The sequence below is a fragment of the Pseudophryne corroboree genome, chromosome 5 (assembly GCF_028390025.1).
Source record: "Pseudophryne corroboree isolate aPseCor3 chromosome 5, aPseCor3.hap2, whole genome shotgun sequence".
NCBI lineage: Eukaryota > Metazoa > Chordata > Amphibia > Anura > Myobatrachidae > Pseudophryne > Pseudophryne corroboree.
The window spans coordinates 85,614,653-85,642,107 of NC_086448.1; the positions used below are offsets into that span (position 1 = coordinate 85,614,653).

The 27,455-nt window shown below is 45.7% G+C and overlaps 1 protein-coding gene across 2 annotated transcripts in view; it reads right to left on the minus strand.

Moving 5' to 3' along the window:
- Positions 1-26,187, minus strand: part of CDK14 (cyclin dependent kinase 14) — a 1,134,790-nt gene extending 1,108,603 nt beyond the window's left edge. The window contains exons 1-2 of one of the 2 annotated variants that reach the window (XM_063921438.1): positions 26,025-26,187; positions 24,469-24,578 (exon numbers count right to left, since the gene is read on the minus strand). In XM_063921438.1, the coding sequence (XP_063777508.1) occupies positions 24,469-24,556 (88 nt within the window). In that variant the 5' untranslated portion in view covers positions 24,557-24,578; positions 26,025-26,187. The remainder of the gene's footprint in view (positions 1-24,468; positions 24,579-26,024) is intronic. The other variant, XM_063921439.1, reaches the window with a different exon arrangement.
- Positions 26,188-27,455: the final 1,268 nt, after the last annotated feature.

The window sequence follows — 27,455 nt, forward strand, 5'->3', positions numbered from 1 at the left end:
GACGTGTCCGGAGCTCAGTTCTATCTTCGTGGAAAATCAAGTAAGGGCTTTTACAGGATAAAGCCCCCAATTCGGACACGAGTCTAGCAGAAGCTAAGGCCAACAACGTGACCGCCTTCCATGTGAGAAATTTGACCTCAACCTCCTGTAGAGGCTCAAACCAATCCGACTGGAGGAACTGCAACACCACGTTAAGGTCCCAACGTGCAGTAGGAGGTACAAAGGGAGGTTGGATGTGCAGAACTCCCTTCCAAAAAGTCTGAACCTCAGGGAGGGCAGCCAATTGGTTCTGAAAGAAAATGGATAGGGCTGAAATCTGGACCTTAACAGATGCTAAACTCAGGCCCATATCCACACCTGCTTGCAGGAAGAGGAGAAAACGTCCGAGTTGAAACTCCACCGTAGGAAACTTCCTGGATTCACACCAAGAGACATATTTCTTCCAAATACGATGATAATGATTAGACGTTACCCCTTTCCTAGCCTGTATGAGGATAGGAATTACCTTCTTCGGAATGCCCTTCCAAGCAAGTATCAGGTGCTCAACTTCCATGCCGTCAAACGTAGCCGCGGTAAGTCTTGATAGGCGAACGGCCCCTGCTGCAGCAGGTCCTCCCGAAGAGGAAGAGGCCTCGGTTCTTCTTGCAGTAGATTCAGAAGGTCTGCGTACCAAGCCCTTCTTGGCCAGTCTGGGGCAATGAGGATCACTTGAACCCTTGTTTTCCTTATGAGCTTTAGGATTCTTGGGATGAGTGGGCGTGATGGAAACACATACACTGACTGGAACACCCACGGATACACCAGGGCATCCACTGCCACTGCCTATGGGTCCCTCGACCTGGAACATTAACGCCGAAGCTTGTTGTTGAGACCAGAGGCCATCATGTCTATTTGGGGTAATCCCCAAAGGTCTGTTATTTCCTTGAACACTTCCGGATGGAGACCCCACTCCCCTGTATGGAGATCATGTCTGCTTCCCAGTTGTCTACTCCTGAAATGAAGATGGCTGACAGCGCCAACGCGTGTTTTTCTGTCCAGAGGAGTATTCTTGTCACCTCTGACATAGCCGCTCTGCTCTTCGTTCCGCCCTGTCTGTTTATGTAAGCCACTATTGTTACGTTGTCCGACTGCAATTGAATGGCCCGATTTCTTAGAAGGGGGGCCGCCTGAAGAAGACCGTTGTAGACGGCTCTTATTTCCAGGATGTTGATGGGCAGGCCGGCTTCCAGGCTTGACCACTGTTCTTGGAAGGTTACTCCTTGAGTGACTGCTCCCCAGCCTCGAAGGCTCGCATCCGTGGTTAGAAGGACCCATTCCTAAATCCCGAACCTGCGGCCCTCCAGAAGGTGAGGTAATTGTAACCACCAGAGGAGCAAAATCCTGGCCCTCGGCGACAAACAAATTCTCTGGTGCATGTGGAGATAAGATCCCGACCACTTGTCCAGGAGATCAAGTTGGAAGGTCCAAGCGTGGAACCTCCCGTACTGGAGAGCCACCTTCTTTCCCATCAGACGAATGCATTGATTAACCAGAAAGGACAACCTCTGGGTTGGTTACAAATGTGACTTTGGAAGGTTCAGAATCCAACCATGACACTTGAGGAGGCGTGTTGTGAGAACAATGGACCACGCGTCTAGAGCTTCCCCAAGAGAGCCTGACCTGACTTTTTCTGGATTCCGCGTCGGCCGACCACTGGCGCAGCCACAGTCCTCGACGAGCTGAAACAGACATGTTAGAGATTCCCGCAGCCATGGAACCCAGGTCTTTCATGCATTCTACCATAAAACCTGCTGAATTATGTATGTTGCGTAAATATAATGCAACATCATCCCTATCCATCGTATCCAAATCCTCAAGTAAGGTAGCTGACCACTTTACTATTGCCTTTACAATCCATGCAGTAGCAATAGTGGTACATAATATGGCCCCTGAAGCAGTGTTCATTGATTTAAGTGTGTTATCAATTTTTCTATCAGCCGGCTCCTTTAAGGCGGTAGATCCTGGAACAGGCAAAACCACCTTCTTTGAGAGTCTGGACACAGATGCGTCAACAATCAGTGGGTTTTCCCATTTTTTTCCTATCCTCCTCAGGGAAAGGAAACGCCGCCTTTTAGGGATCTGGAATATTTTCTCCGGGTTTTCCCATGCTTTCTCAAATATAGCATTCAATTCCTTTGACGCAGGGAAGGTTAGCGAGGCTTTTTTATTTTCAGTGAAAAAAGCCTCCTCAACCTGCTCAGGTGTGGTATCATTAACATTCAACACATCTCTGATAGCCTCTATCAACAATTGCACCCCCTTTGCAAGAGATGCGGACCCCCGCAACACATCCCCATCACTGTCTGTGGTGTCAGAATCGGTATCCGTGTCATCTTGTGTGACATGCACAAGAGCACGCTTATGGGGGTATATAGCGGAGCGTCCTGAGGTACCAGAAACCGGCTATACTGCCATAGAGCTCTGTAATACCTGGGTTGCAGATTCATTACTTGCAACCCTGTCAGAAATCTGAGAAATCCAAGATTTGATAGAGGAAAACCACTCAGGTTCCCTTGCTGGTATCTGTGCTAAACCAGAGTTATCCTCATTACATGGAATGGGGTCATCCTGGGAGGATAAATCCTCTGCAGCATATCACACAGTGTCCCTGGACATAGCTAAAGGAGACCACCAAACACTCTACACCAGGCATGTCCAAACTGCGGCCCTCCAGCTGTTGAGAAACTACACATCCCAGCATGCCCTGACACAGCCTTAGCATTCTCTGACAGCAAAACTGTGTCAGGGCATGCTGGGATATGTAGTTTCACAACAGCTGGAGGGCCGCAGTTTGGACATGCCTGCTCTACACACACACAGGTGAGGGCAGACAGAGTTTCCCCCCCCAAGAATGGCAATGAGAGAGACAGAGATTAGAGCCAACCCACACACAGCGCTTTTACCAAAGGGAGACCCCTTGTCAGCGCTGACTGTGCACCTTCTACAACCACCTGGTACCGTGTACAGATAGCTGGAGTTGCTGTGGAGGGACCTGTTCTCCTTCCCAGCGCTGTGCAGGCAGGAGAATGGCGCTGAAACGCTGCTGGGTCCGCTCGGAGGAGAAGCTCCGCCCCCTTAATGGCACTGTCTTCCCGCTCTTCATGGATTATACTGGCGTGAGGAATTAGTACTGGCTGAGATCCGAGGACCCCGACAGGCTTCTGGACCAGTGTAGGCGGTAAGCGCTGGCCCAGGGCGCCCCGCACAGCACCGCACCATGTACCGCTGAGCCTTCCCAGGAGCGCAGTTAATACTGCGCTCCCTCCGCCATCTTCACACCGGCCCCCCGCTTGCTAGGGGGTGGGTGTCTCACTCGTCACTTCTTCAGCTCTGTAACGGGTTGACGGCATTCTGCTGGGGCGAGCGATCCCCTGTGGCGGGGAGCGATCCGACGCCTCTGGTGCTCAGTTTACAGTCAGCGGAAACAGTGGCTCAGACCCCGAAGGGCGGACACTGCTCCCCCCCTTAGTCCCTCGCTGCAGGGAGGCTGTTGCCAGCAGCCTCCCTGTAAAATAAAAAACTCTGAAATTAAACTGAGTCTGGTAGGAGGGGCATAGAGGGAGGAGCCAGCCCACACTCTCAAACTCTTAAAGTGCCAATGGCTCCTGGTGGACCCGTCTATACCCCATGGTACTAATGTGGACCCCAGCATCCTCTAGGACATAAGAGAAATATAAATCAAATCAATGGCCCTCATTCCGAGTTGATCGGTCGCAAGGCGAATTTAGCAGAGTTACACACGCTAAGCCGCCGCCTACTGGGAGTGAATCTTAGCTTCTTAAAATTGCGACCGATGTATTCGCAATATTGCGATTACTAACTACTTAGCAGTTTCTGAGTAGCTCCAGACTTACTCTGCCTGTGCGATCATTTCAGTGCTTGTCGTTCCTGGTTGACGTCACAAACACACCCAGCGTTCGCCCAGGCACTCCCACCGTTTCTCCGGCCACTCCTGCGTTTTTTCCGGAAACGGTAGCGTTTTCAGCCACACGCCCCTGAAACGCCGTGTTTCCGCCCAGTAACACCCATTTCCTGTCAATCACATTACGATCGCCGGAGCGAAGAAAAAGCCGTGAGTAAAATTACTTTCTTCATAGTAAAGTTACTTGGCGCAGTCGCAGTGCGAACATTGCGCATGCGTACTAAGCGGATTTTCACTGCGATGCGATGAAAAATACCGAGCGAACAACTCGGAATGAGGGCCAATATTTGGTGTGAGCACCCTTTGCCTTCAATACAGCATCAATTCTTCTAGGTACACTTTTCCATAGTTTTTGAAGGAATTCGGCAAGGAGTTGTTCCATATAGCTTGGAGAACTAACCACAGATCTTCTGTGGATGTAGGCTTGCTCAAAGCCTTCTGGAGGTCATTCCGAGTTGTTCGCTAGCTAGCAACTTTTTGCTGTGCTGCGATCAGATAGTCGCCGCCCACGGGGGAGTGTATTTTCGCTTTGCAAGTGTGCGAACGCTTTTGCAGCCAATGGCACTAAAAAGTTTGTTGCAGTTTCTGAGTAGCTCTGGACTTACTCAGCCGCTTCAGACTTTTTGGTCCCGGAATTGACGTCAGACACCCGCCCTGCAAACGCTTGGACACGCCTGCATTTTCCCAAGCACTCCCATAAAACAGTCAGTTGACACCCATAAACGCCCTCTTTCTGTCGATCACCTTGCGATCGGCTGTGCAAATGGATTCTTCATTAAATCCATCACCCAGCACCGATCCTCTTTGTACCCGTATGATGCACCTGCGCATTGCGGTGCATTCGCATGCGCAGTTTTGCAAGTTTTAACCTGATCGCAGAGCTGCAAAAAGTTGCTAGCGAGCGATCAACCCCTCTGTCTCTTCATGTAATACCAGACAGACTCAATGATGTTGAGATCAGAGCACTGTGGGGGCCATATCATCACTTTCAGGACTCCTTGTTCTTCTTTAGGCTGAAGATAGTTCTTAGGGGGTGAATCCGAGTTGATCATAGCCCTGCAAAATTTGTGCAGGGCTGCAATCATGAGACATGCAGGGGGACGCCCAGCACAGGGCTATCCCGCCCCGCCCCACATGTCAGTGGATTGTGGATCTTGTTCTCAATAAGTCATATACAAGGTAGAGAGGCTGATTTCCACTGTTGTGCTATGGCAGCTTTAGTGGATATTAAGATGTGACCCAGAAGATAAACATCAGCACTTAACAATTGTTGTGGGGAATGATGAAATAATGGAACTACAGTGTCAGCAGGGACAGTCACCGTCAACACTTCTGCAATGAGAGAGAACACCTGAGACCAGTGCGGCCGCAATACTGGACAGTCCCAAAAGATATGATAAATGGTCCTTACGCAACCACAATTCCTCCAACAGTTCCGGGAGGAGGAGGGCCATATAATGTGTTGCTGCTCCGGTGTGAAGCAAGCCTTCTTACACAGCTTATAAAACCTCTCGGAGTGGCTCAAACATTTGGACATTTTAAAACAGGTGTAGGAAATGGAATCCCATTCATCCTCTTGAAGTACTCTAGATAAATCTTTTTCCCACTTGATATGGGCCGGCAATTCCCCTTTTTTTAGAGTTCATCACTATCTATTGATACCATTTTGTTATATCTCCTCTGTGTTGAGAAATAGTCAGTCTAGAATATAACAATTTGGGAACGGGGAGTATATCATGCACCCTTCAAAGGTAGGTACTCAACCAATGATGCAGCTGAAGGTATTTATAAACATCTTATTTAGGAATATGAAATTGTGTTTGAATATGAGAAAAGGATGGTAAACTTCCTGCAGAAAAAAAACATTGTTCAATCTCAAGAGACCTGCCATATTCCACAAGTCGAGCTTTAAAGTCAGGAATGAGCTGTGCAATAATCAGGAGGGTAAGGTCTGAGGCGGGCAGGTGTAAATGATCATCTGTAGAAACAATTTCATGCCATATGCTGAGGGTGGGTATAATCGCAGCCCTCGGACTGTGCCATGCCAGTATAGTCTGTGGAGGGAGCCAAATTAAGTCTGAGAGAATTAATGGTTTCATAAAAGAACGCTCTATCAGTACCCAAGGTTTTGGTGATTGTGGTGTAAACCAATCTTGAACTTGGTTGAGTAGACAGGCTGAATGATATCTATCGAGATCAGGGTATGCCACGTCTCCACCTATTTTAGTAAGAACAAGTGTCTTTCTGGCTACCCGGGATCTAGCACCCTTACAAATATATTGAGATAGGATTCTGTTAAATTTATCACTAAGGGCGAACTGGCATGGGAAAAGGATCTGGGACATACTATAGACAATGAGGATTGGGTTGACATTTGGGGTAATGCTACTTCCAGTTCTATTTGTGTTAATATCATTGAAAATATTTGTAAATTGCTCTACCGCTGGTACTATGTCCCTGTCACAACTGAGGGCCTGAGCTGACGGGAGGCAGCCTCAGTTGTAGGGGCTGAGGTGTAAAGGAACCTGGGAGGTTGTATCAGACCCCTAGACATGTAAGTTACATGTAGAAGAATTGCCCAAAGGCGTGACCACGACAACCAAAGTAAAAGTCAATGATGTTTATTATGACATACTCCGTAACACAGTAGCAGTAAAAGAAAACATAAAATCAGCAGAGGATAAATACAGTTCCTGGGTACTACAGGGTGGCAAGGCCACAGGGCCCTGGTAGTGTGAGATAGTTCTTATAATCTTCTAGTTGGAAAGTCCTTACCAGGCCCGACTGTAGCAATGGAAATAGCCCAGGATCGTACCAGCTGGTGTTCCAGGAAAAGCTGGGCTGCTGTGGATAAAACGGCTGCTGTGGATACTGGCTGGAACCAGACTGATGTTGGCACGGAGTGGATACTGGCTGAAACCAGTTAAATAATAAATGTAGCTTGAGAGCGATGAAATATGAAATGATATATGGAGCTTGAGAGCGGTGAAATAATAATACCGGTGATAAATGGTAATCTGTAGAAAAGGGTACCGGCACTTTAAGAAGAGCTGATCTCTGCTGGAAGCTGATTGCTGTAAGCAGGTGGATCTGTAGCTGGAAGCAGATGAATCCAAATGGATAGGAGAGTCAGGCTACACCGCAGATGGAATGCTGGTGCGGGTCTCTTTAGTGGAGGTTTGGAGATAGGAACTGGAACCTGGAAAACAACCACAGGAGAGAGACAAACTGGAACTAGGTTTGACAACCAAAGCACTGACGCCTTCCTTGCTCAGGCACAGAATACTTATACCTGCAGCAAGGAAGGGATTGGCTAGGCAATTATGCAGATTTACAATGGTAACAACAGATTGGTGGAAATGAACAGGTGACAGAATCCAAGATGGCTGCGCCCATGCAGACACTTGGAGGGAAGTTTGATTTGTAATCCATGTGGGAATTAAAACAGTAATGGCGGCGCCGGCCACAGGAGACAGGAGACGCTAGACTGATAAGTGCACACTTAACCACGCGGGCACAGCGGAGGCCGCGGCTGACGTAATCACCACTCTGACACTCTGCATGCAGAAACTCAGGAACAGCGGCGGAGGCCGCGGGAGACGCCATTCCGGATGTTACAGGCGCAACGCGTCTCAGAGTGACAGGAGAGGAGGCAGGAATGTGGACATCAGTATGACAGATGGGATCCGGTCCTGGAACGCTGAGCCAGCCTTAGAAGGCATCTGAAGGGTAAGTAATGGCGTCCAGATACCCGGATCGTGACAGCACCCCCCCCTTTAGGAGTGGCCCCAGGACACTTCTTTGGCTTTTGAGGAAACTTGGAATGGAATCTCCGGACCAAGGCAGGAGCATGGACATCAGAAGCATTGGTCCATGAGCGTTCCTCAGGGCCGTAACCCTTCCAGTCAATAAGATACTGTAGTTGACCGTAACGGTGACGTGAGTCCAGGATCTTGGCCACTTCATACTCAACGCCTCGTTGAGTTTGGACTTTCGGAGTTGGAGGAAGTGAGGAATGAAACCGATTCAGGATCAGCGGTTTCAACAGGGAAACATGGAATGTCCTGGGTATTTTTAAGAAGGGAGGTAACTGAAGTCTGTAAGCAACAGGATTGATGACTTGCTCAATTTTGAAAGGACCAATGTAGCGAGGTGCAAACTTCATACTGGGAACTCTTAACCTCAAATTCTTCGTGGATAACCATACCCGATCACCCACCTTGAGAGCAGGAACCGCTCTACGCTTCTTGTCCGCAAACTTCTTATACCTGAACGATGCCTTGAGCAGAGCTGCTCGTACACTCTTCCAGTTGTTTGCAAACTGATGCAAGGTGATATCCACTGCTGGAACAGAAGTTGCTGGGAGTGGTTGGAATTCAGGGACTTTAGGGTGGAATCTAAAGTTGGTGAAGAATGGTGTTGAAGAAGATGAGGAATGATACTGATTGTTATGACAGAACTCGGCCCAGGGAAGTAATTGAACCCAGTCATCTTGAGAGGAAGACACATAGATGCGGAGGAAGGCCTCCAAGTCCTGATTCACCCTCTCAGTTTGACCATTGGTCTGAGGATGGTAAGCCGTGGAAAACTTTAGTTTGACTTGGAGGACTTGACATAAACTTCGCCAGAATTTGGCTGTGAATTGAACTCCTCGATCTGAGATAATTTCTTCAGGCAGACCGTGGAGTCGGAAGATCTCTTGTATGAACACTTGAGCCAACTTGGAAGCTGACGGAAGACTGGTGAGAGGAATGAAGTGTGCCATCTTGGTGAACCGGTCAACTACCACCCAGATGGTATTGAACTTGTTGCACATGGGTAAGTCTGTAATGAAATCCATCGACAAATGGGTCCACGGTCGACGGGGAACGGATAGTGGAACCAGTTGCCCCGCAGGCGACTGGCGGGATACTTTATGTTGGGCACACTTTGGGCAAGATGCAATAAACTCCATGACGTCCTTTCTCAGAGTTGGCCACCAATAGGACCTAGAGATAAACTCCAGGGTTTTTTGGATACCTGTATGTCCGGCAAAACGGGAAGCATGGGCCCAATGCATGAGCTTCTTCCTCAGTACCGGCTTCACAAAACTTTTCCCTAGTGGGGGCGTAGAGTCCATCCCTACCGTGGAGAATGCCAACGGATTGATAATAGGATGCTTGTCTGAAGACTCTGACTCATTTTCTTGCTCCCATGAGCGGGAAAGGGCATCGGCCTTGCGATTCTGAGAGCCCGGACAGAACTGGAGTTTAAAGTCGAACCTGGAAAAGAAAAGTGCCCATCTGGCCTGACGAGGGTTGAGACATTGTGCGCCTTTCAGATATAAAAGGTTCTTGTGGTCTGTAAGTATGGTGATTGAATGAGAAGCTCCCTCCAACAGATATCTCCACTCCTCTAGAGCGAGCTTGATGGCTAGCAACTCCTGGTCGCCAATGGCATAGTTGCGCTCCGCTGGGGAGAACTTCCGGGAGAAGAAACTGCAAGGATGTAAATGGCCATCTTTAGCCCTCTGAGATAACACCGCTCCTACTCCAACGGAGGAGGCATCCACCTCTAAGATGAAAGGAGAGTCGATGTCGGGCTGTTTCAGAACTGGTGCAGAGATGAACCGTTGTGTTAAGAGATGAAAAGCTTGCGTAGCTTCTTCAGACCACTTGGACGGGTTAGCACCCTTCTTAGTTAAAGCAGTAATAGGCGCCACAATGGTGGAAAAGTCTCGTATAAACTTTCTGTAATAATTGGCGAACCCTAAGAACCTCTGGACCCCTTTGAGGGTTAAGGGTATCGGCCAATTCTGGATTGCTTGTAGTTTCTCAGGATCCATCTCTAGTCCGGAACCGGACACAATGTAACCTAGAAACGGAATGGACTTGACTTCAAAGACGCATTTCTCTAATTTGCAATAGAGATGATTGACACGGAGACGGGACAGAACCTCTTTTACCCAAAAACGATGTTCCTCTAAATTGTTGGCAAAAATGAGGATATCATCTAGATAGACCACGACATGACGGTATAAAATGTCTCTGAAGATCTCATTGACAAAATGCTGGAAGACAGCTGGAGCATTGCTCAATCCGAAGGGCATGACGAGGTACTCATAATGTCCGTCACGGGTGTTAAAGGCGGTCTTCCACTCGTCACCCTCACGGATCCGGATGAGATTGTATGCACCTCTCAAGTCCAGCTTTGTGAAGATGGTAGCTCCGCTAACTCTATCAAAGAGCTCAGTAATCAGGGGTAGTGGATAGCGGTTCTTGATGGTAATGTCTTTCAGACCTCTGTAGTCAATGCACGGCCGCAGACCACCATCTTTTTTCTTTACGAAAAAGAAGCCTGCGCCGGCTGGAGAAGAGGAAGGTCGAATGAACCCTTTTGCTAGGTTCTCTTTAATGTATTCCTCCATAGAATGCGTCTCAGGCAGAGACAACGGGTAAGTTCGGCCTCGAGGTGGAACCTTCCCTGGAACGAGATCAATCGGGCAGTCCCATTCTCTATGAGGAGGAAGGATATCAGCAGAAGCCTTACTGAACACATCCGTGAAATCTTGATATGGAGGAGATGGAACATCAGACGACCTGGGGGAGGAAGAACAGACAGGCAATACTTTAAACAAACATGTCTCAGCACAGGAGGGACCCCATGCCAGAATCTGCGTAGTCGTCCAATCAATAGATGGATTGTGAAGACGGAGCCATGGAAGGCCCAGGACCACAGGATGTGTGGCTCTTGGAATCACTAAAAAAGAAATAAATTCGGAATGAAGAACTCCCACTCTCAGACGAACTGGTAGAGTCCTTAGGGAAATAACTGCATCAAAAATCTTGCTGCCATCCACGGCAGTTAAGGAGATGGACGAAGGAAGTCTCTCGGTGGGTAGGGACCACCGTTTAACATAGGCTTCGGTAATAAAGTTCCCAGCTGCTCCGGAATCAAGGAGGGCAATGACGTTCCGATAACGTTGAGCAATTTGGAGCGACATTGGGAGATTACAATCATGAGGAGATGGAGAGGAGATCATTACTCCTAGCCGGCCCTCTCCTGGGCGAGCTAGGGTTTGGAGTTTTCCCGAACGTTCGGGACAGGCATTGATGGTGTGAGACGGAGCTGCACAGTAAAGACAAAGAGACTCAGAGAGACGTCTTCGGCGCTCAGCAGGAGTTAAACGGGAACGGCCAATTTGCATGGGCTCGTCTTTAGATGGTGACAGTTGGCGAGGAGGAGGAGCAGAAGATTTTGGAGCAGATGATCTTCCACGCTCAGTTGCTCTCTCTCTGAAACGTAAATCAACTTTCGTGCAGAGTGAGATTAGCTCATCTAGCTTGGAAGGTAAGTCTCTGGTAGCTAACTCATCTTTAATATGCTCAGATAAGCCATGCCAGAATGCAGCATACAGGGCCTCGTCGTTCCATGCCAGTTCGGATGCCAGGATCTGGAACTGTATAAGATATTGTCCTACAGTACGTGATCCCTGGCGTAAACAGAGAATCTCAGATGAAGCTGAAGTTACCCGGCCTGGCTCGTCGAAGATACGCCTGAATGTTGACACGAATGCAGTGTAGGAGGATAGCAGGGTGTCGGACCTCTCCCATAACGGTGATGCCCAATCAAGGGCTGAGCCACTGAGAAGAGAGATAATGTAGGCAATTTTTGTACGGTCACTGGGAAAATTGCCAGGTTGTAGCTCAAACTGAATCTCACACTGGTTGAGAAATCCCCTGCAGAATCTTGGAGATCCGTCAAATTTTGCTGGCGTTGGAAGATGAAGACGTGGAGCAGAAATGGGTAAGGTGGGTGGGGTTATAGCTGGAGTCACTGTGGTTGACGCACCGGACGCGTCTGATCCACGGAGGGTTGTCTGAATCCCATCCAGCCGAGTAGAGAGATCCTGGAGACAGCGGACGATGTGGCCCTGTGCAGCCTCCTGATGTTCAAGTCGGGCTGCCAGTTCTTGCATCGGCCTGGCCGCTTGATCCTGGTCTCCGGCTGGATTCATATGGTCAGTGCTTACTGTCACAACTGAGGGCCTGAGCTGACGGGAGGCAGCCTCAGTTGTAGGGGCTGAGGTGTAAAGGAACCTGGGAGGTTGTATCAGACCCCTAGACATGTAAGTTACATGTAGAAGAATTGCCCAAAGGCGTGACCACGACAACCAAAGTAAAAGTCAATGATGTTTATTATGACATACTCCGTAACACAGTAGCAGTAAAAGAAAACATAAAATCAGCAGAGGATAAATACAGTTCCTGGGTACTACAGGGTGGCAAGGCCACAGGGCCCTGGTAGTGTGAGATAGTTCTTATAATCTTCTAGTTGGAAAGTCCTTACCAGGCCCGACTGTAGCAATGGAAATAGCCCAGGATCGTACCAGCTGGTGTTCCAGGAAAAGCTGGGCTGCTGTGGATAAAACGGCTGCTGTGGATACTGGCTGGAACCAGACTGATGTTGGCACGGAGTGGATACTGGCTGAAACCAGTTAAATAATAAATGTAGCTTGAGAGCGATGAAATATGAAATGATATATGGAGCTTGAGAGCGGTGAAATAATAATACCGGTGATAAATGGTAATCTGTAGAAAAGGGTACCGGCACTTTAAGAAGAGCTGATCTCTGCTGGAAGCTGATTGCTGTAAGCAGGTGGATCTGTAGCTGGAAGCAGATGAATCCAAATGGATAGGAGAGTCAGGCTACACCGCAGGTGGAATGCTGGTGCGGGTCTCTTTAGTGGAGGTTTGGAGATAGGAACTGGAACCTGGAAAACAACCACAGGAGAGAGACAAACTGGAACTAGGTTTGACAACCAAAGCACTGACGCCTTCCTTGCTCAGGCACAGAATACTTATACCTGCAGCAAGGAAGGGATTGGCTAGGCAATTATGCAGATTTACAATGGTAACAACAGATTGATGGAAATGAACAGGTAACAGAATCCAAGATGGCTGCGCCCATGCAGACACTTGGAGGGAAGTTTGGTTTGTAATCCATGTGGGAATTAAAACAGTAATGGTGGCGCCGGCCACAGGAGACGCTAGACTGATAAGTGCACACTTAACCACGCGGGCACAGCGGAGGCCGCGGCTGACGTAATCACCACTCTGACACTCTGCATGCAGAAACTCAGGAACAGCGGCGGAGGCCGCGGGAGACGCCATTCCGGATGTTACAGGCGTTGCGGTGACCGCGTCTCAGGGTGACAGGAGACGAGGCAGGAATGTGGACATCAGTATGACAGATGGGATCCGGTCCTGGAACGCTGAGCCAGCCTTAGAAGGCATCTGAAGGGTAAGTAATGGCGTCCAGATACCCGGATCGTGACAGTCCCCTCTTGTCTACATACAATGTTCCCTGATGCCTCAGATAGGTGCTGGAGGGGGTGTGAAGATGTAGGCTCTTTTTTTGCATATCTGGTGGTCCTGCCCAAAAATGTAAAAAATTTGGCGGGAGCTTATTACCCTGCTCTCGCACCTCTTCGAGACCTCTATTTTTCCTGATCCTCAGTATTTTCTGCTCCACTTGACTCTCTCTACCCTTAATCAGCCTCAAAATAAATTGTTTCGGCATGTAGTTTCTACTATGATATGCCAAATAGCAATGGGCTAGAAAAACCTAACCCCCTCCCCTATGTAGGGGATAATTTCCCGAATTTATTCTGCATACAAAATGGAATATATGACTGCTGTTATCCGTAATTCCTCTAAACAATTTGTCACAGTTCGGGCTCCCTGGCTAACCTCCCAACAGGCTTCCTCACCATTTGTAACCTGATAGCCTAACATTGAGGCCTCTCTAACTTCTTGAATCTGAGGGCCACCCTTCTGCTTCTGTTTCCCTTTCCTTCAACTTAACCAGTTCTCTCTCTCCCTCCTCCTTGCTTTTCTCTTTTCCTTCTCCAACTGTTATTCTTTCTCCCATTCTCTGTTACCAGCTCTCTTTGACGGACTGCCACACCATCGTCAAGAGGAATCCTTCTTGCTACTTTAAATTTCCAAAAATTGGATCCAATTTTTTGATGTTATAATTCATCGCAGTTATTTCTGTAACCTAATTACTCAATGTTCTCGGTATGACTTGTTTACTGTTATATTTCTGTGATCCTCTCAATAAAATGTGTTTAAAAAAAATTAATTATCACTAAGGGACTTGGGAAAGGATCTTGGTATAGCGTGAAATAGCTACATAAGTTTTGGAAGTAGAATCATCTTGGCGGCTGCAATACACCCCAACCAAGAAATCTTTAGTATTAACCATTCCTTCTAGAATGTCAAATACTCTGCAAGTGTTATCTGGGGCCTGCCAGACCGGGACAAATCCAACCTGCTCCACAGCAATCAATGAGGAGAGAAGTAGACCAAGGTGAGTGGCAATTAGTTTATCAAACAGTTTTATGTTCGTATTTAGTAGAGATGAGTGGGTTCGGTTCTCCGAGATCCGAACCCCCCCGAACTTCACCTATTTTACACGGGTCCGAGGCAGCCTCGGATCTTCCTGCCTTGCTCGGTTAACCCGAACGCGCCCGAACGTCATCATCCCGCTGTCGGATTCTAGCGAGATTCGTATTCTATATAAAGAGCCGCGTGTCGCCGCCATTTTCACTCGTGCATTGGAGATTGAACGAAGAGCACGTGGCTGCGTTCTCTCCCTGAAAAGCTCCGTATTTGTGCTCAGTGTGCTGCAAATATCTGTGCTCAGTGTGCTGCAAATATCTACGTTCTCTGCCTGAAAACGCTCCATATCTGTGCTCAGTGTGCTGCAAATATCTGTGCTCAGTGTGCTACATTGTGGGGACCACCAGTATATAATTATAGTAGTACAGTAGGCCATTGCTGTATCTTGCAGCTCTGTGTCAAGTATACTATCCATATCTGTGCTGCATTATTGTGAGCAGTATATAGTAGGACAGTGCAGCATTTTGGTGACCATCAGTATACATATAGTACCGTACAGTAGGCCATTGCTGTATCTTGCAGCTCTGTCACTTCTAGTATCCTGATCAGTACTCAATATCTGCTGCATTGTTGTGACCAGTATGTATACTGTACTGTGCGACGTGTGTTATACACCTGGTGATTTTATACATCCTGTAATCTGTACTGAGTGATGTGTGAGATACACCTGGGGATTATACACCCTGTATACTGTACTGTGCAACGTTTGTGATACACCTGGTGATTATACACCCTGTATACTGTACTGAGTGATGTGTGAGATACACCTGGGGATTATACACCCTATATACTGTACTGTGCGATGTGTGTGATACACCTGGTAATTAATTATACACCCTGTATTCTGTACTGTGCGACATGTGTTATACACCTGGTGAATATACATCCTGTAATCTGTACTGAGCGATTTGTGAGATACACCTGGGGATTATACACCCTATATACTGTACTGTGTGATGTGTGAGATACACCTGGGGATTATACACCCTATATACTGTACTGTGCGATGTGTGTGATACACCTGGTAATTAATTATACACCCTGTATACTGTACTGTGCGACATGTGTTATACACCTGGTGAATATACATACTGTAATCATGAGGGAAGAGGGCCCTGCTCATGAGAGTTTACAATCTAAAGGGGAGGGGTAGACAGGGGTGACACAGATGGGGTACATAGAGAACGTGGAACAGAGGGTTAGGATGAGATTTGGCTGGGTTTGGTGAAGAAGTGGACCCCCAGAAGGCACAAGTCAATACTTAACATTGCAACATTTTACTGGGCTATGCAGGAGAAAATTAAAAATAGGGGGGGAAAAAATCAATAACTTCTACCGCTTTCAAAAAGGTCAATGGAAGCTGAAATAATGGACAACTACCTCATGGAAGCCAGATACGGTATACCAAACAGTACTTAGCAGAGTTAGGAATGAGTGCTTATGAAATACAGTAACATTTTGTCATAATATTTCAGAAACTGCATGGCTGGTCTCTTGCACTCTTTTACTCTAAAACACCACCTGCTTTAGGATTTATATTCAAAAACATTATGTCTCCATAATCCCAAAAACGTCAGTCTTCTTGGAAAGTAGTTTGTTCCTTTGTAAGGGAAAGAGAACAAACGTTCTTAAACAACGGTTTCTCAATTTCTTGTTCCTCTGGGAAGGGATTGTGGATTCGCAGGAATATCTGAGCATTTCTGTAATCAGAAATCAGCGACTTTCTACAAATGTTTACATTAGATTACGTTTGGCAAAAAAAAAAAAGTACAGAATCCCATTTAGGATGTCTTCAAATCGTAGACATAAATATGGAAATTGTCATCAAACTTAATGAAGTACACAGATGGTTTAGCTTCAACTTGATGAATAACCATGCCAGTCCTTTTTGAGCCATCTTCTTTGGCATATTCCACTTGCTTGCCCACCAGGCTGTCCACAACCTCCCCTGGTTCTCTTTCAGCTGGAGGGGAATCATTTGAGTCTGGCATGATCCGAAGATCTCCTTCTTTATAGTCATCTAAAAGTTGATACATATATGACTGGGTCCTTTTCATGGGTTATATAATAATAAAACCATGTGTTCATAATAGGTGCTCGTGCTAATACCATCCCTCGCCACTCATCCTTGGAACCATCCTCTGTTCCAAACATATGCTCCACTGCTTTACCAATCATTGTGTCAGCCAAATGGGCATCGCTGATTCGGGATGAGGCAACTCTGTCTGGTAGAACTTCAAGAGCAGACACCCTTTCATCCTTGTGAAGCTCAAGTCCATAGACACAATCAAATCCATCATACTTTATAAGATAGAGGGAGGGATTCACTGGTACTTGATCCAGAACTGTTCCTTTCCACTGGGTTATTGGCCCACTGCCCTCTTTCCACCCATGCTGTATTCTACAGCCTACAATATTTCGCCTTGGCTGGGAGATTGGTTTACTTGGTCCCATATTGTTTCGATGTTTCTTATGAGATGTTCTTTTCTTCATCATATTTGCAGAAACACCTGCATATGCTGCATCAGCTCTTGATCGCTGAGCGGCCGCCTTTCCAAATGGAGTCTTCATTCATCTGTGTATTAAAGGGCAGCAGGGCTGCCGAACTAGGGTGAAAAGTGTAGTCACTCCAAGTTTGTTGTAGTCCTTCCAGTCTACATGAAAAAGAACCCCTTCCTTTCCACCTTTCAGAAAAACTCCGACCCTCAATTGCTCTGATCAGAAGTCACTTATCTGGGGCAGATAGGATGTGTTTCCCTCCACTCCCCCTGCAGGTGATGGCTGCGGCACAGTGCTCCCCTGCGGCCAGTTGCCCCAATCCTCCTCCTCCCTCCTTTGTCAGACTCCGTCACCACCACTGTGCGCTGCTATGGAAGAGCAGCTCCCGCCTCACTCCCCCGCTCAGACACTCCAGCGCTAGTTCCCTTCACTCACCCCCTCCCTCTCCACACACTGACAGATTTGGAGCTGGCTGCTACTATACGGCCGCCTGTCACTCTGCTGCCAGGACCAGGCCTCGCCTTCCTGCCAAATACTGATCCCTCCAGAGCTGCATACTGTATACTGTACTGTGCGACGTGTGTTATACACCTGGTGATTATACATCCTGTAATCTGTACTGAGCGATGTGTGAGATACACCTGGTAATATCTGTGCTCAGTGTGCTGCATTGTGGGGACCACCAGTATATAATTATAGTAGTACAGTACAGTAGGCCATTGCTGTATCTTGCAGCTCTGTGTCACTGCAAGTATCCATTCCATATCTGTGCTGCATTGTTGTGAGCAGTATATAGTAGGATAGTGCAGCATTTTGGTGACCAGCAGTATACATACATATAGTACAGTACAGTAGGCCATTGCTGTATCTTGCAGCTCCGTGTCAGACTCAGTTCTAGTATCCTGATCAGTGCTCAATATCTGCTGCATTGTTGTGACCAGTATATAGTAGTACAGTGCAGCACTGTGGTGACCACCAGTATATAGTAGTACAGTACAGTAGGCCATTGCTGTATCTTGCAGCTGTGTCACTTCTAGTATCCTGATCAGTGCTTAACATCTGTACTCAGTGTCAGTGCTGCATTGTGGTGACCAGTATACTACAGTACAATAGTCCAGTGCTGTTCTCGCTGCTCAGTGTCAGTTCTCCGTAGTATCATCAGTGATCAGTATAATCAGTTCTCAGTATAATCAGTGCGCTGTTAGACGTGTGCCCGTTTTCCGCCATTAGTGCAGTGGGATTTAGACAATTGATGAAGTTATTGTGTTCCCGGTACAAAATCCCATCTAGATTCCACTTCACTAGGCAGGCGATAGCGAGATTTTACCAATTAATATCAGTGATTTATAATTATTAATTACAGTGATCTTGCCAAATAATTTCAGTGATTTTGTCTTTTTCTTCCAGTGATTTGGACCAATAATACCATTGATTAGAACGAATAATTCCAGTGATTTTGTCATTTTCTTCCAGTGATTTGGACCAATAATACCATTGATTAGAATGAATAATTCCTGTGATATTGAGGTGTTTGTGTCGCTTAGCTTAGCTAATTTTTTTAAGTGCCATCCTGTCTGACATTGCAGTGCCACTCCTAGATGGGCCAGGTGTTTGTGCCGCCCTCTTGGGTCGCTTAGCTTAGTCATCCAGCGACCTCGGTGCAAATTTTAGGACTAAAAATAGTATTTTGAGGTGTGAGGTGTTCAGAATAGACTGGAAATGAGTGGAAATTGTGGTTATTGAGGTTAATAATACTATAGGATCAAAATTACCCCCAAATTCTATGATTTAAGCTGTTTTTGAGGGGGTTTTGAAAAAAACAGACCCGAATCCGACAACAAATTTTCAGGGAGGTTTTGCCAAAACGCGTCCAAATCCAAAACACGGCCGCGGAACCGAATCCAAAACCAAAACCCGAAAAATTTCCGGTGCGCATCTCTAGTATTTAGCAAGGCAATCGGTCGGTAATTTTGTAATGAAGAAGGGTTTTTATCTGGCTTCGGGATCGCTACAATTTGAGCTTCCAGGATTTCTTTTTGGAAACTTTTGGCTCCAGACGCCTCATTAAACATCGCTAAAAGAGTCAGAGCTATGCTATTCTTATAATACTTATAAAAGTTCGCTGGGTAACCATCTGGTACTCACCCCTAATGAGGAATGTTGCACATAGCAAATAATAAGCTATCAATTTATGGACTGAACATGATAAATGATAGCTAGATGCTGATTGGTTTGTATGGGCAACTTCTCCACTTGTCCTCTTTATAAGGTTTGATACATCTCCCCCTTGGACTGTTACAAGCATTGTGGGAACTACTGTACAAGGGTGGTCATTCCGAGTTGTTCGCTCGCTAGCTGCTTTTAGCAGCATTGCACACGCTAGGCCGCCGCCCTCTGGGAGTGCATCTTAGCTTAGCAGAATAGCGAACGAAAGATTAGCAGAACTGCTAATAAATATTTTCAAGCAGTTTCTGAGTAGCTCCAGACCTACTCCTAGATTGCGATCAGCTCAGCCCGTTTAGTTCCTGGTTTGACGTCACAAACACGCCCTGCGTTCGGCCAGCCACTCCCCCGTTTCTCCAGACACTCTCGCGTTTTTCCCTGACATGCCTGCGTTTTTAGCACACTCCCGGAAAACGCTCAGTTACCACCCAGAAACGCCCCTTTCCTGTCAATCATTCACCTATCAGCAGTGCGACTGAAAAGCGCTGCACGAACACCAGCAAAACTGCTAAGTTTTTAGTTAAATAACTAAGCGCATGCGCCCTGCGCACCATGCGCATTTAGCAACAAATCGCAGCATAGCGAAAATCGGCAACGATCGAACAACTCGGAATGACCACCAAGATGTGAGAAGATGCTTTTCTTCTTTTAGGGATTAAGTGGGAGATACTTTTTTCTTCTTGGCTGGAATTTTTTTTGTGACATCCTAGAAGTTTGAAAAACGTGTCCCAGTCAGTAGAGAGAATGTTCGGCTTGGAGAGTTGCACGCATTGTGGGGACAGAAGTGAAAAGGTAAAGATTTCTTCCTTTTGTTTATCTCACATAGTTCCACTCAAAACAAAAATATTGAGAATATCTCATTAGAAACTGAGACTTAAGCTTGCAGTCTAAAAATAACAGATTTAATAATCTGCTCTGATCACTGAATCGGTGTGCTATCCCGCACTATGATACTTATGGGTGCTCGAGACTAGCACGGAATATGGCATAAGAGCTAATTGCCATGCAATACATTAGTCATAGGATAATCTCACCTCTCGGCATGTTTGCAGGTGATTTGCATGTTTTATCCCTGAAGCACTGAAGATTGTAGACAAGCAAAAACCTGTAACTCAATATAGATTTTATGCATATTACAGCAGTGTTTGTATACTACAGGTCATGCAAATATTAACCTAAATCTGTGATGCAGAATAGATTTATTACCCTACACTACTGTCTAGGGACCACTAGGGGCTGTATCATAGTGGATTTGCAATATATACGAGTATATATATTGCAAATCCACTTTTGCTACTCTGTCCCAGAGAACCTGTGTTACATACCTCGCAAATATCTGATTGGAAAATTGTGTTAAATTGGGCCATGTGGCAATCCATCTACACCCAACACCGATGCCATTCCAAATTTGGATTGTCTAACTGGCCTAATGGGGGGATTCTTTACCTACAAGAAATAATGTGAAAATTTGCATATGTCCTTTACCCAGATTCAATGTCGTTATTCCCTTCCCTCCAGAAATGTTACAAACTCTTTTAGGTTAGGTACTGGGTTTACTCTTATCCTCATATCCAATCCCATTAATCATTGCCTAACTTACTCCCCAGAAACATTAAGGGCAGTGGTGGATTTCCCACTAGGCACATGAGGCACGTGCCTAGGGGCAGAACTTGCTCTGGGGGGCGGGGGGGGAGTGGCACACCAGGCTTGTTTTTTTTTTTTGTTCTTCTGACTTATTTTTTCAGATGTTATTTAGCAAATGATGAGAGTGGAACGGGTAGCAAATTGTGGTTCAGGATGGTGGTAGTAGGGTGGGATTGAGGCTGCTTTGGCGGTCTTGAAGAATCCGGACTGGCCCTGAAATGAAGGGAAAATTATGTTATTCGGGGGAGGGGGTGCAATAATATGCCTAGGGGCAGCCTGACCGCTAAATCCACCCCTGATTAAGGGGAAGTATGCTATGGTATAATTATATGCACTCAGAACTCTCCCTGTCAAGCTTTCATAAAAAGGGAGATGGATTTGGGTATTCAGTTGGAGCCTGAGGAATGGAGGAACCTCCTCCTCGAATGTTACAACATTTTGAGGTGGATTAGTCATTAAGAAATGTTTTTAAAGGTCTTTCGCCATAGGTATTTTACTCTAGAACAGATGCATAACATATGGCCCTTCCAGTCCGAACTGTGTTGGCGAACGTGTGGCCAAGCTGGAGCTGCTTTACATCATGTCTTTAGGAGTTGTCCTCCGAATGGTATTCAACAATGTAATTATAGCTTGAGTATGTAAAATTACTGCTGAGTCGAACACAAAAAAGTGAGCACAATGGTGGAAGGAGTAATGCAGAGGGAATGTTGGTGACGTATCACATTATGTGCTAAATATGCATTATTACCATGTCTGCTAACCACACATATGAAACACTTTCTAAAGCATTCCATAAAATATTAGCCTCATAATGTGTCTGTCTGTGAAATTTTACACGGCACTGGCAGTGTTAGGCCCAGATTTATCATGCCTTGGAGAGTGATAAAGTACCAACCAACCTAACTGCCATATTACAGGCTGTGTTTAAAAAATGACAGGAGCTGATTGGTTGGTATTTTATCACTGTGCATTTTATCATGCTCCAAGGCTTGATAAATCTAGCCCATAGTGTTTTAAATATTCTCAGTTCTAACCCAACCACACCACGCAGCAGAATAAACTGTCCGTCACTGACCGCCTTCCTCCCAGCTCTGTTTTAGACTATACAGTAAATTATGTGATATGTTAATTTACAAATAAAGAGCAGAATGCTCTTCTATGGAATGACAAAGCAAAATCGAAACTCACAGGTTTTATTGTCTCAACTTTTCACCTCTGCGAAATGGCCTGTTCCACCAATATCTAGGAATTATGTGAAACGTTATCAGTCATTACACACTGAGAGACAGTTTAACTGCAGTGTACTTCAATTGTCTCACAGGCGGAGGGAGATTTACCTCATGGGTTTTGCATTTTTATGTGCAGTTTGTAAACCAAACTATTTACTATAGTGTAAACTGCATTATTTAAACTGACCGATTTTAAACCACATTCCAGTTTTCACACATGGACAGAATACAACTTGTGCAATGTATTTAATTTAGGTTTACAAAACCGCACATCAACTGCCAAAAAAAAAAAGGCCATTTGGGTTCTCATTAGCGATATTGCTCAAAACACATGCCACACTTTGGTATGATGCCTATGAAATAAATATTTCTGCAAATGAGGATTTGTATTATCTTGAGACATTCTGTATACTGTAGTCGATAAAGTAAGCACTTGAGGGGGGATTCCTGTTGCCCATGAATAGAGCTATAAAACCCACTTCCTTCCTTAGAGGTAAGAAACGTTGGTATATTTCACCCAGGACAAAACATGAAGGTGATATTGTAGTCGTCTAAGCAATTACTATATTGTCGCAGATTGAATTAAACGGCAGCTGGCCCTGAAGCCTACCCAGCGAATTGAATCGTCCCTTGGTTATATTTGTGGTGCTGTCACTTGCAACATGTAGTTGTAAGTGTATCAGTAGCATGTCATTGTTATTAGTGTGAGGAAGTAGAATGCAGTGGTTTTTTTTGTTTGTTAAGAAATATTGCATACCGGCCTATTCTCCTGGATCGTCCGGGAGGCTCCCGAAAATTGACCGACCATTTCCTGAGTGAAGTGAGCAGTACAGGTGGCCGAATCACATCATAGTGGTCCCGCTTCACAATACCCTGTGAGGCCGGGTCATACAATCACATTATCAAGCCCCAGCACCGCCCACTTCTGCTGCACCACGCCCCCTCAAGTGCCGACCTGGCTGACTCTTCCCGGAGGTGGCAGCCAAAAGGTCAGCAAGTATGATATTGTTTTTAATGGCAGGAGCTTTATGTTTCCAGTTATATCTTGTTCTGCGAAAAACAACAACTGAGTCTTACAGACCCAAATACAAGGTGTAGGCAATGTTTGTTTTCTGTTTATAGGTGCCTCTGCCTGTGCAGATGAATACATTTGTCAAATCTTAATTATGCTGTTGAACAATTATATTTAATGCTTAATCCTTTAGGCAAAAGACACAGACTGCAGAGCGTTACAAAACCAGGAAGTTAAGCAAAGACCATTCTGATATTTGATGTGCGGTTTGCAGTTTATATTAAAACCAGTGGTTTGCTTTATAAACTGTTTGGGACTTTGCAAACCATTCCACATTGGATGTGAGCTGAGGTTTTCACCCTCAAAACCCCAGGACAGTTAATCCAGTGTTGAGTTGTGAAGGACTTTATTGGATGTGGGCAGTTTGCAAACAGCATCGAGAAACGCTCCGCAGTAATTTTCCCTGGAACGACAACTGTGTACAGGAAAACAATTCTTCCCCCATGATAACAAATATCTGCAGCCATTGATATGTGAGCGCTGTGAGACCCATTTTCTAATTACACACATTAACAATATAATGTTGTTTTATTTATTTGCTGTGGCAGCCAATTGCCTCAGACTCAAATACCAGACTATTTCTTTAAGTGTTTGTACTTAACATTTAGGGGACCAGTATGGGATCCTGGAGGTCAGGAGACTGACGCCAGGAACCTGACAGCCAGAATCCCGGCAGCGAGCACAGCGTGTCCCCTCGCGGGCTTGCCACGCTTCGGTCGCCACACTATTATTCCCCCTCGGGTAGTGGCGTAGACCACCATCCAAGTGGGAATACCGGGTTTGGGTCCTGATTCCAACCGCATTTCCCTGGCTGTCCGGATTCCGGCGTCTGTATCCTGACCGCCGGGATCCCGACAGCCGGTAATTTAACAGCATATCACACTTAGTGGTAGATGTATGAAGCAGTGAAAAAAGTGGAGAAGTGAGCCAGTATAATTTTATAAAAAACACTTGATAAATGTTACTTCAGAACTGATTGGTTGCCATGGGTAACTTCTCCACTCTGTTCACTGCTTCATACAGTACATCTACCCCTAATTTAGTAACACAGGGGTTTCATAAAACGGAAGACCCATGATGAAATATGGTGAGCAGTCATTGGCGCAGGTGCAAGAGAGGGACCCAGTGGTGTGTCTACCATAGACACAGCCCATGCAGTTATTATGGACCCTGGTGAAACTGGTCCATCCATTCCAGAGGCCCATGCTCCGTTCTCATGAGTAGAAAAGAATCCTGCAGAAAGAATCCTCCCCACATGATGCTACGGGGCTTGGTGATCACGTTATGCCTATGGAAACAGCCGTTATGGATGGTGGCCTCTGAGATGGCCCCACCCTGAATACGCAGTAACCATTACTACTGGATCCTACCCGCCAGCATTAAAACAGAACTTACAATTCCCTGCTGCGCGTTTTCTCTTTTTGATTCTGTTGCGTTCATTCTGTATTTGTTTTTTACGAGACCTCAGTGTCACAGTTGCCATAGGGTCCTAGTGCTCTTTATGCCTGTGAAGATGTTAAAACCACACTGTAATAAAACACATCAATCCAAGATATCTTACAACAATAAAGACAAAGAAACAAATAAACAAAATGTGACAATAGCTCCGCATCAGTTTCCTTATTACGTTTACAGTCTTTATATCATGTTGGCAGCTGTTAGACTTTCATATCCAGTCCTTGACATGTTTTATATAAGCCGGCTGCCAAGAATAAGAAATGTTTTCATATTAAGTTGTCACTGTCGCTGTTTAGCTCTTGATACTTTGGCGGGCAGGCCTACATCATCTTTACAAATATTTAGTTATCCTCCTTTATCAACCAGCTCTCCATCACTGGCTGTATGCTATTATTCTTCAAGGGCAGTCACATCAAGAGAGTTCCATGCCGCACATTGCCTTGAACTACTGTATATACTAAGAGAAACACATTTTATGCCAGCAGCTATGGATTCTAAATGCTTCTTTGTGCTTTTCCTCCAGGCACTGAAAATATTTCATTAACTGTATTAAGAACACAAAAGATGAAAAGGCTTTATTAAATCGTTACTTTATATGAACTATTTTTTTTTAGCGCATTTAGGCCCTCATTCCGAGTTGATCGCACATAGCAACTTTTTGCTGCTCGTGCGATCAACTAGACACCGCCTATGGGGGAGTGTATTTTAGCATAGCAGGGCAGCGATCGCTTGTGCAGCCGATCTATGCTAAAAAAGTTTCCTGCAAAACAAGACCAGGGTCAGACTTACTTAACCTGTGCGACGGATCCAGCGACGAAGGTCCCGGTATTGACGACAGACATCCGTCCTCAAAACACCTGGATACACGCCTGCATTCGGATTTCCACGCTTGGAAAACGGTGAGTATCCGCCCCGGAACGCCTCCCCGCTGTCAATCTTCTTGCGATCGCGCTAGCGATCACTTTCTTCTCTTCTGGTCTTTGCCCAGCAACACGAGTGCGCACTGCGGGCGCCGCGCATGTGCAGTTCCGACCCGTTCGCACCACAGCGAAGAACCGCTGCGTGCGAACGGGTCGGAATGACCCCCTTAATTTCTATGGAAAATAATTTTATCCCAGTGACAGATTGCCATTAAAGCCACCTACAACACTGTGCCGCCTGACCTTGATAAATGTTGTGCAAAATGTTATTGCAGGTAATGGGCTTTCAATTTAACACCTACACGTAAAATTTACATCCAACATGTTAATATTTCTGCCATGCCAGGTATAATATCTTAACTGAATAACAGCTTTGTAGCAAGTTACAGCAAAAATGTTATAGGTAAAAACATACAGTCGACAAAATGACAAACAACAAAAATGGGAGAAAGAGATAGGGGGACATTCAGGAAACAAAGTGGAAGATTATAAGCCAACCTCCCAATATACATATATACATATCTATCTATAAAGGCCCACCTCCCTACAGCTATAGGACAATCAAACGCTCACCACATTTCAACCGCAAAACAGCGACCACAAGTCACATTGTCATTCAGTAAACTAGCTGCAACAGCCATGGGATTTAAAGGCCGTCAGGCTTACATCAGCCCTCTGTTATTCTTCTGTTCCGATGGTGAATGAGTTGCAGCTGGCTCATCATATATCTTATATACAAACAGAATAGCAGCTCTTTACTGGATAACAGCGATGAGCTGGGGGATATTTCTGGTTTCCCCTTTTCTAGATCATCCCTCCCTCTTGTAGCACCGGCTTTGAACTTATGTAATGACTGAGCAGGTTCCACTTCCGTATTCTTGTTTAAGAGGTGTGCATAGAATCAGTAGCTGGCAGGGAGCACTGGTCCCTCTATTGCAATGTCAAGAGATTTTTTTTTACGCGAGTTATCAATTTAAAACCACTTGAATGTGTGACCCATTGTAGGGACTCTCATTGTTTAGAGTTAGGTGCACTCTATTATCAGAGATGTGGCGGGTGGCCCATCATAGATTTGCAAATGTGTAACCGAGAATAGCAGCTGACGGCGGTCTGCAGAGAGATATTTCTGTTTTCCGCTGATAAATCAGCACTTCTCCATCCTGCAGTTACTGAGCTGCTGATTGCATTTTACACTCAGAAAGCATGAATGTCTGTGTTCCCGCACATGAAAAGGAGAATATGAAAGCATTATAGTGGTCTCATCTAGAATTAAGGCTCTGAACTACAGTGAACACAACTTCCGTCACAATTTACGGTTTCATTAAATGAATAAAAACCAAAGTGTGTTTTTATGGGGGGTGTCATTGTGAGAACACACTATCTGACACATATTGGATTCCTTGAAGTGTCAAATTCTTTACTGTCTGGAAAGGGCGAGATGGAGTGAGGAACTTACTGATTGAAGACAAGGCTTCTATAAAAATATAATTCAAATAAAAAGACAAGAACATAGGCACAAAAAAACAAACATATTTTCAATAAAAAAAATCGATCTTCCTCCTTCCCAAAAGGAAAGCTCCATATTTGTCAACATGGTAGGAAGCCCAATGCCAGGGAATTTATAATATACCCGTTGTTTCCCTTTGGAATCAAGTGCAGTGAAAACTATTCCTAATAATATCTGTGATCCCCTTATATGGAGTCTTACGTAGATCTGTCACCACCGCACAACGAGACATGAAAAGGATATCTAAGCAGACAACACATAAACAGGTTACAAATATACTGTATTAGTTACATAGGTGGAGATGTATCCAACCATCTAAAGAGGACAGATGGAGAGGTAGCCCATAGCAACCAAAGAGCTTCTACCTATCATTTCTCATACGTCCTAGAGGATGCTGGGGTCACTTCAAGAACCATGGGGTATAGACGGGATCCGCAGGAGACATGGGCACTTTAAGACTTTCAAAGGGGTGTGAACTGGCTCCTCCCTCTATGCCC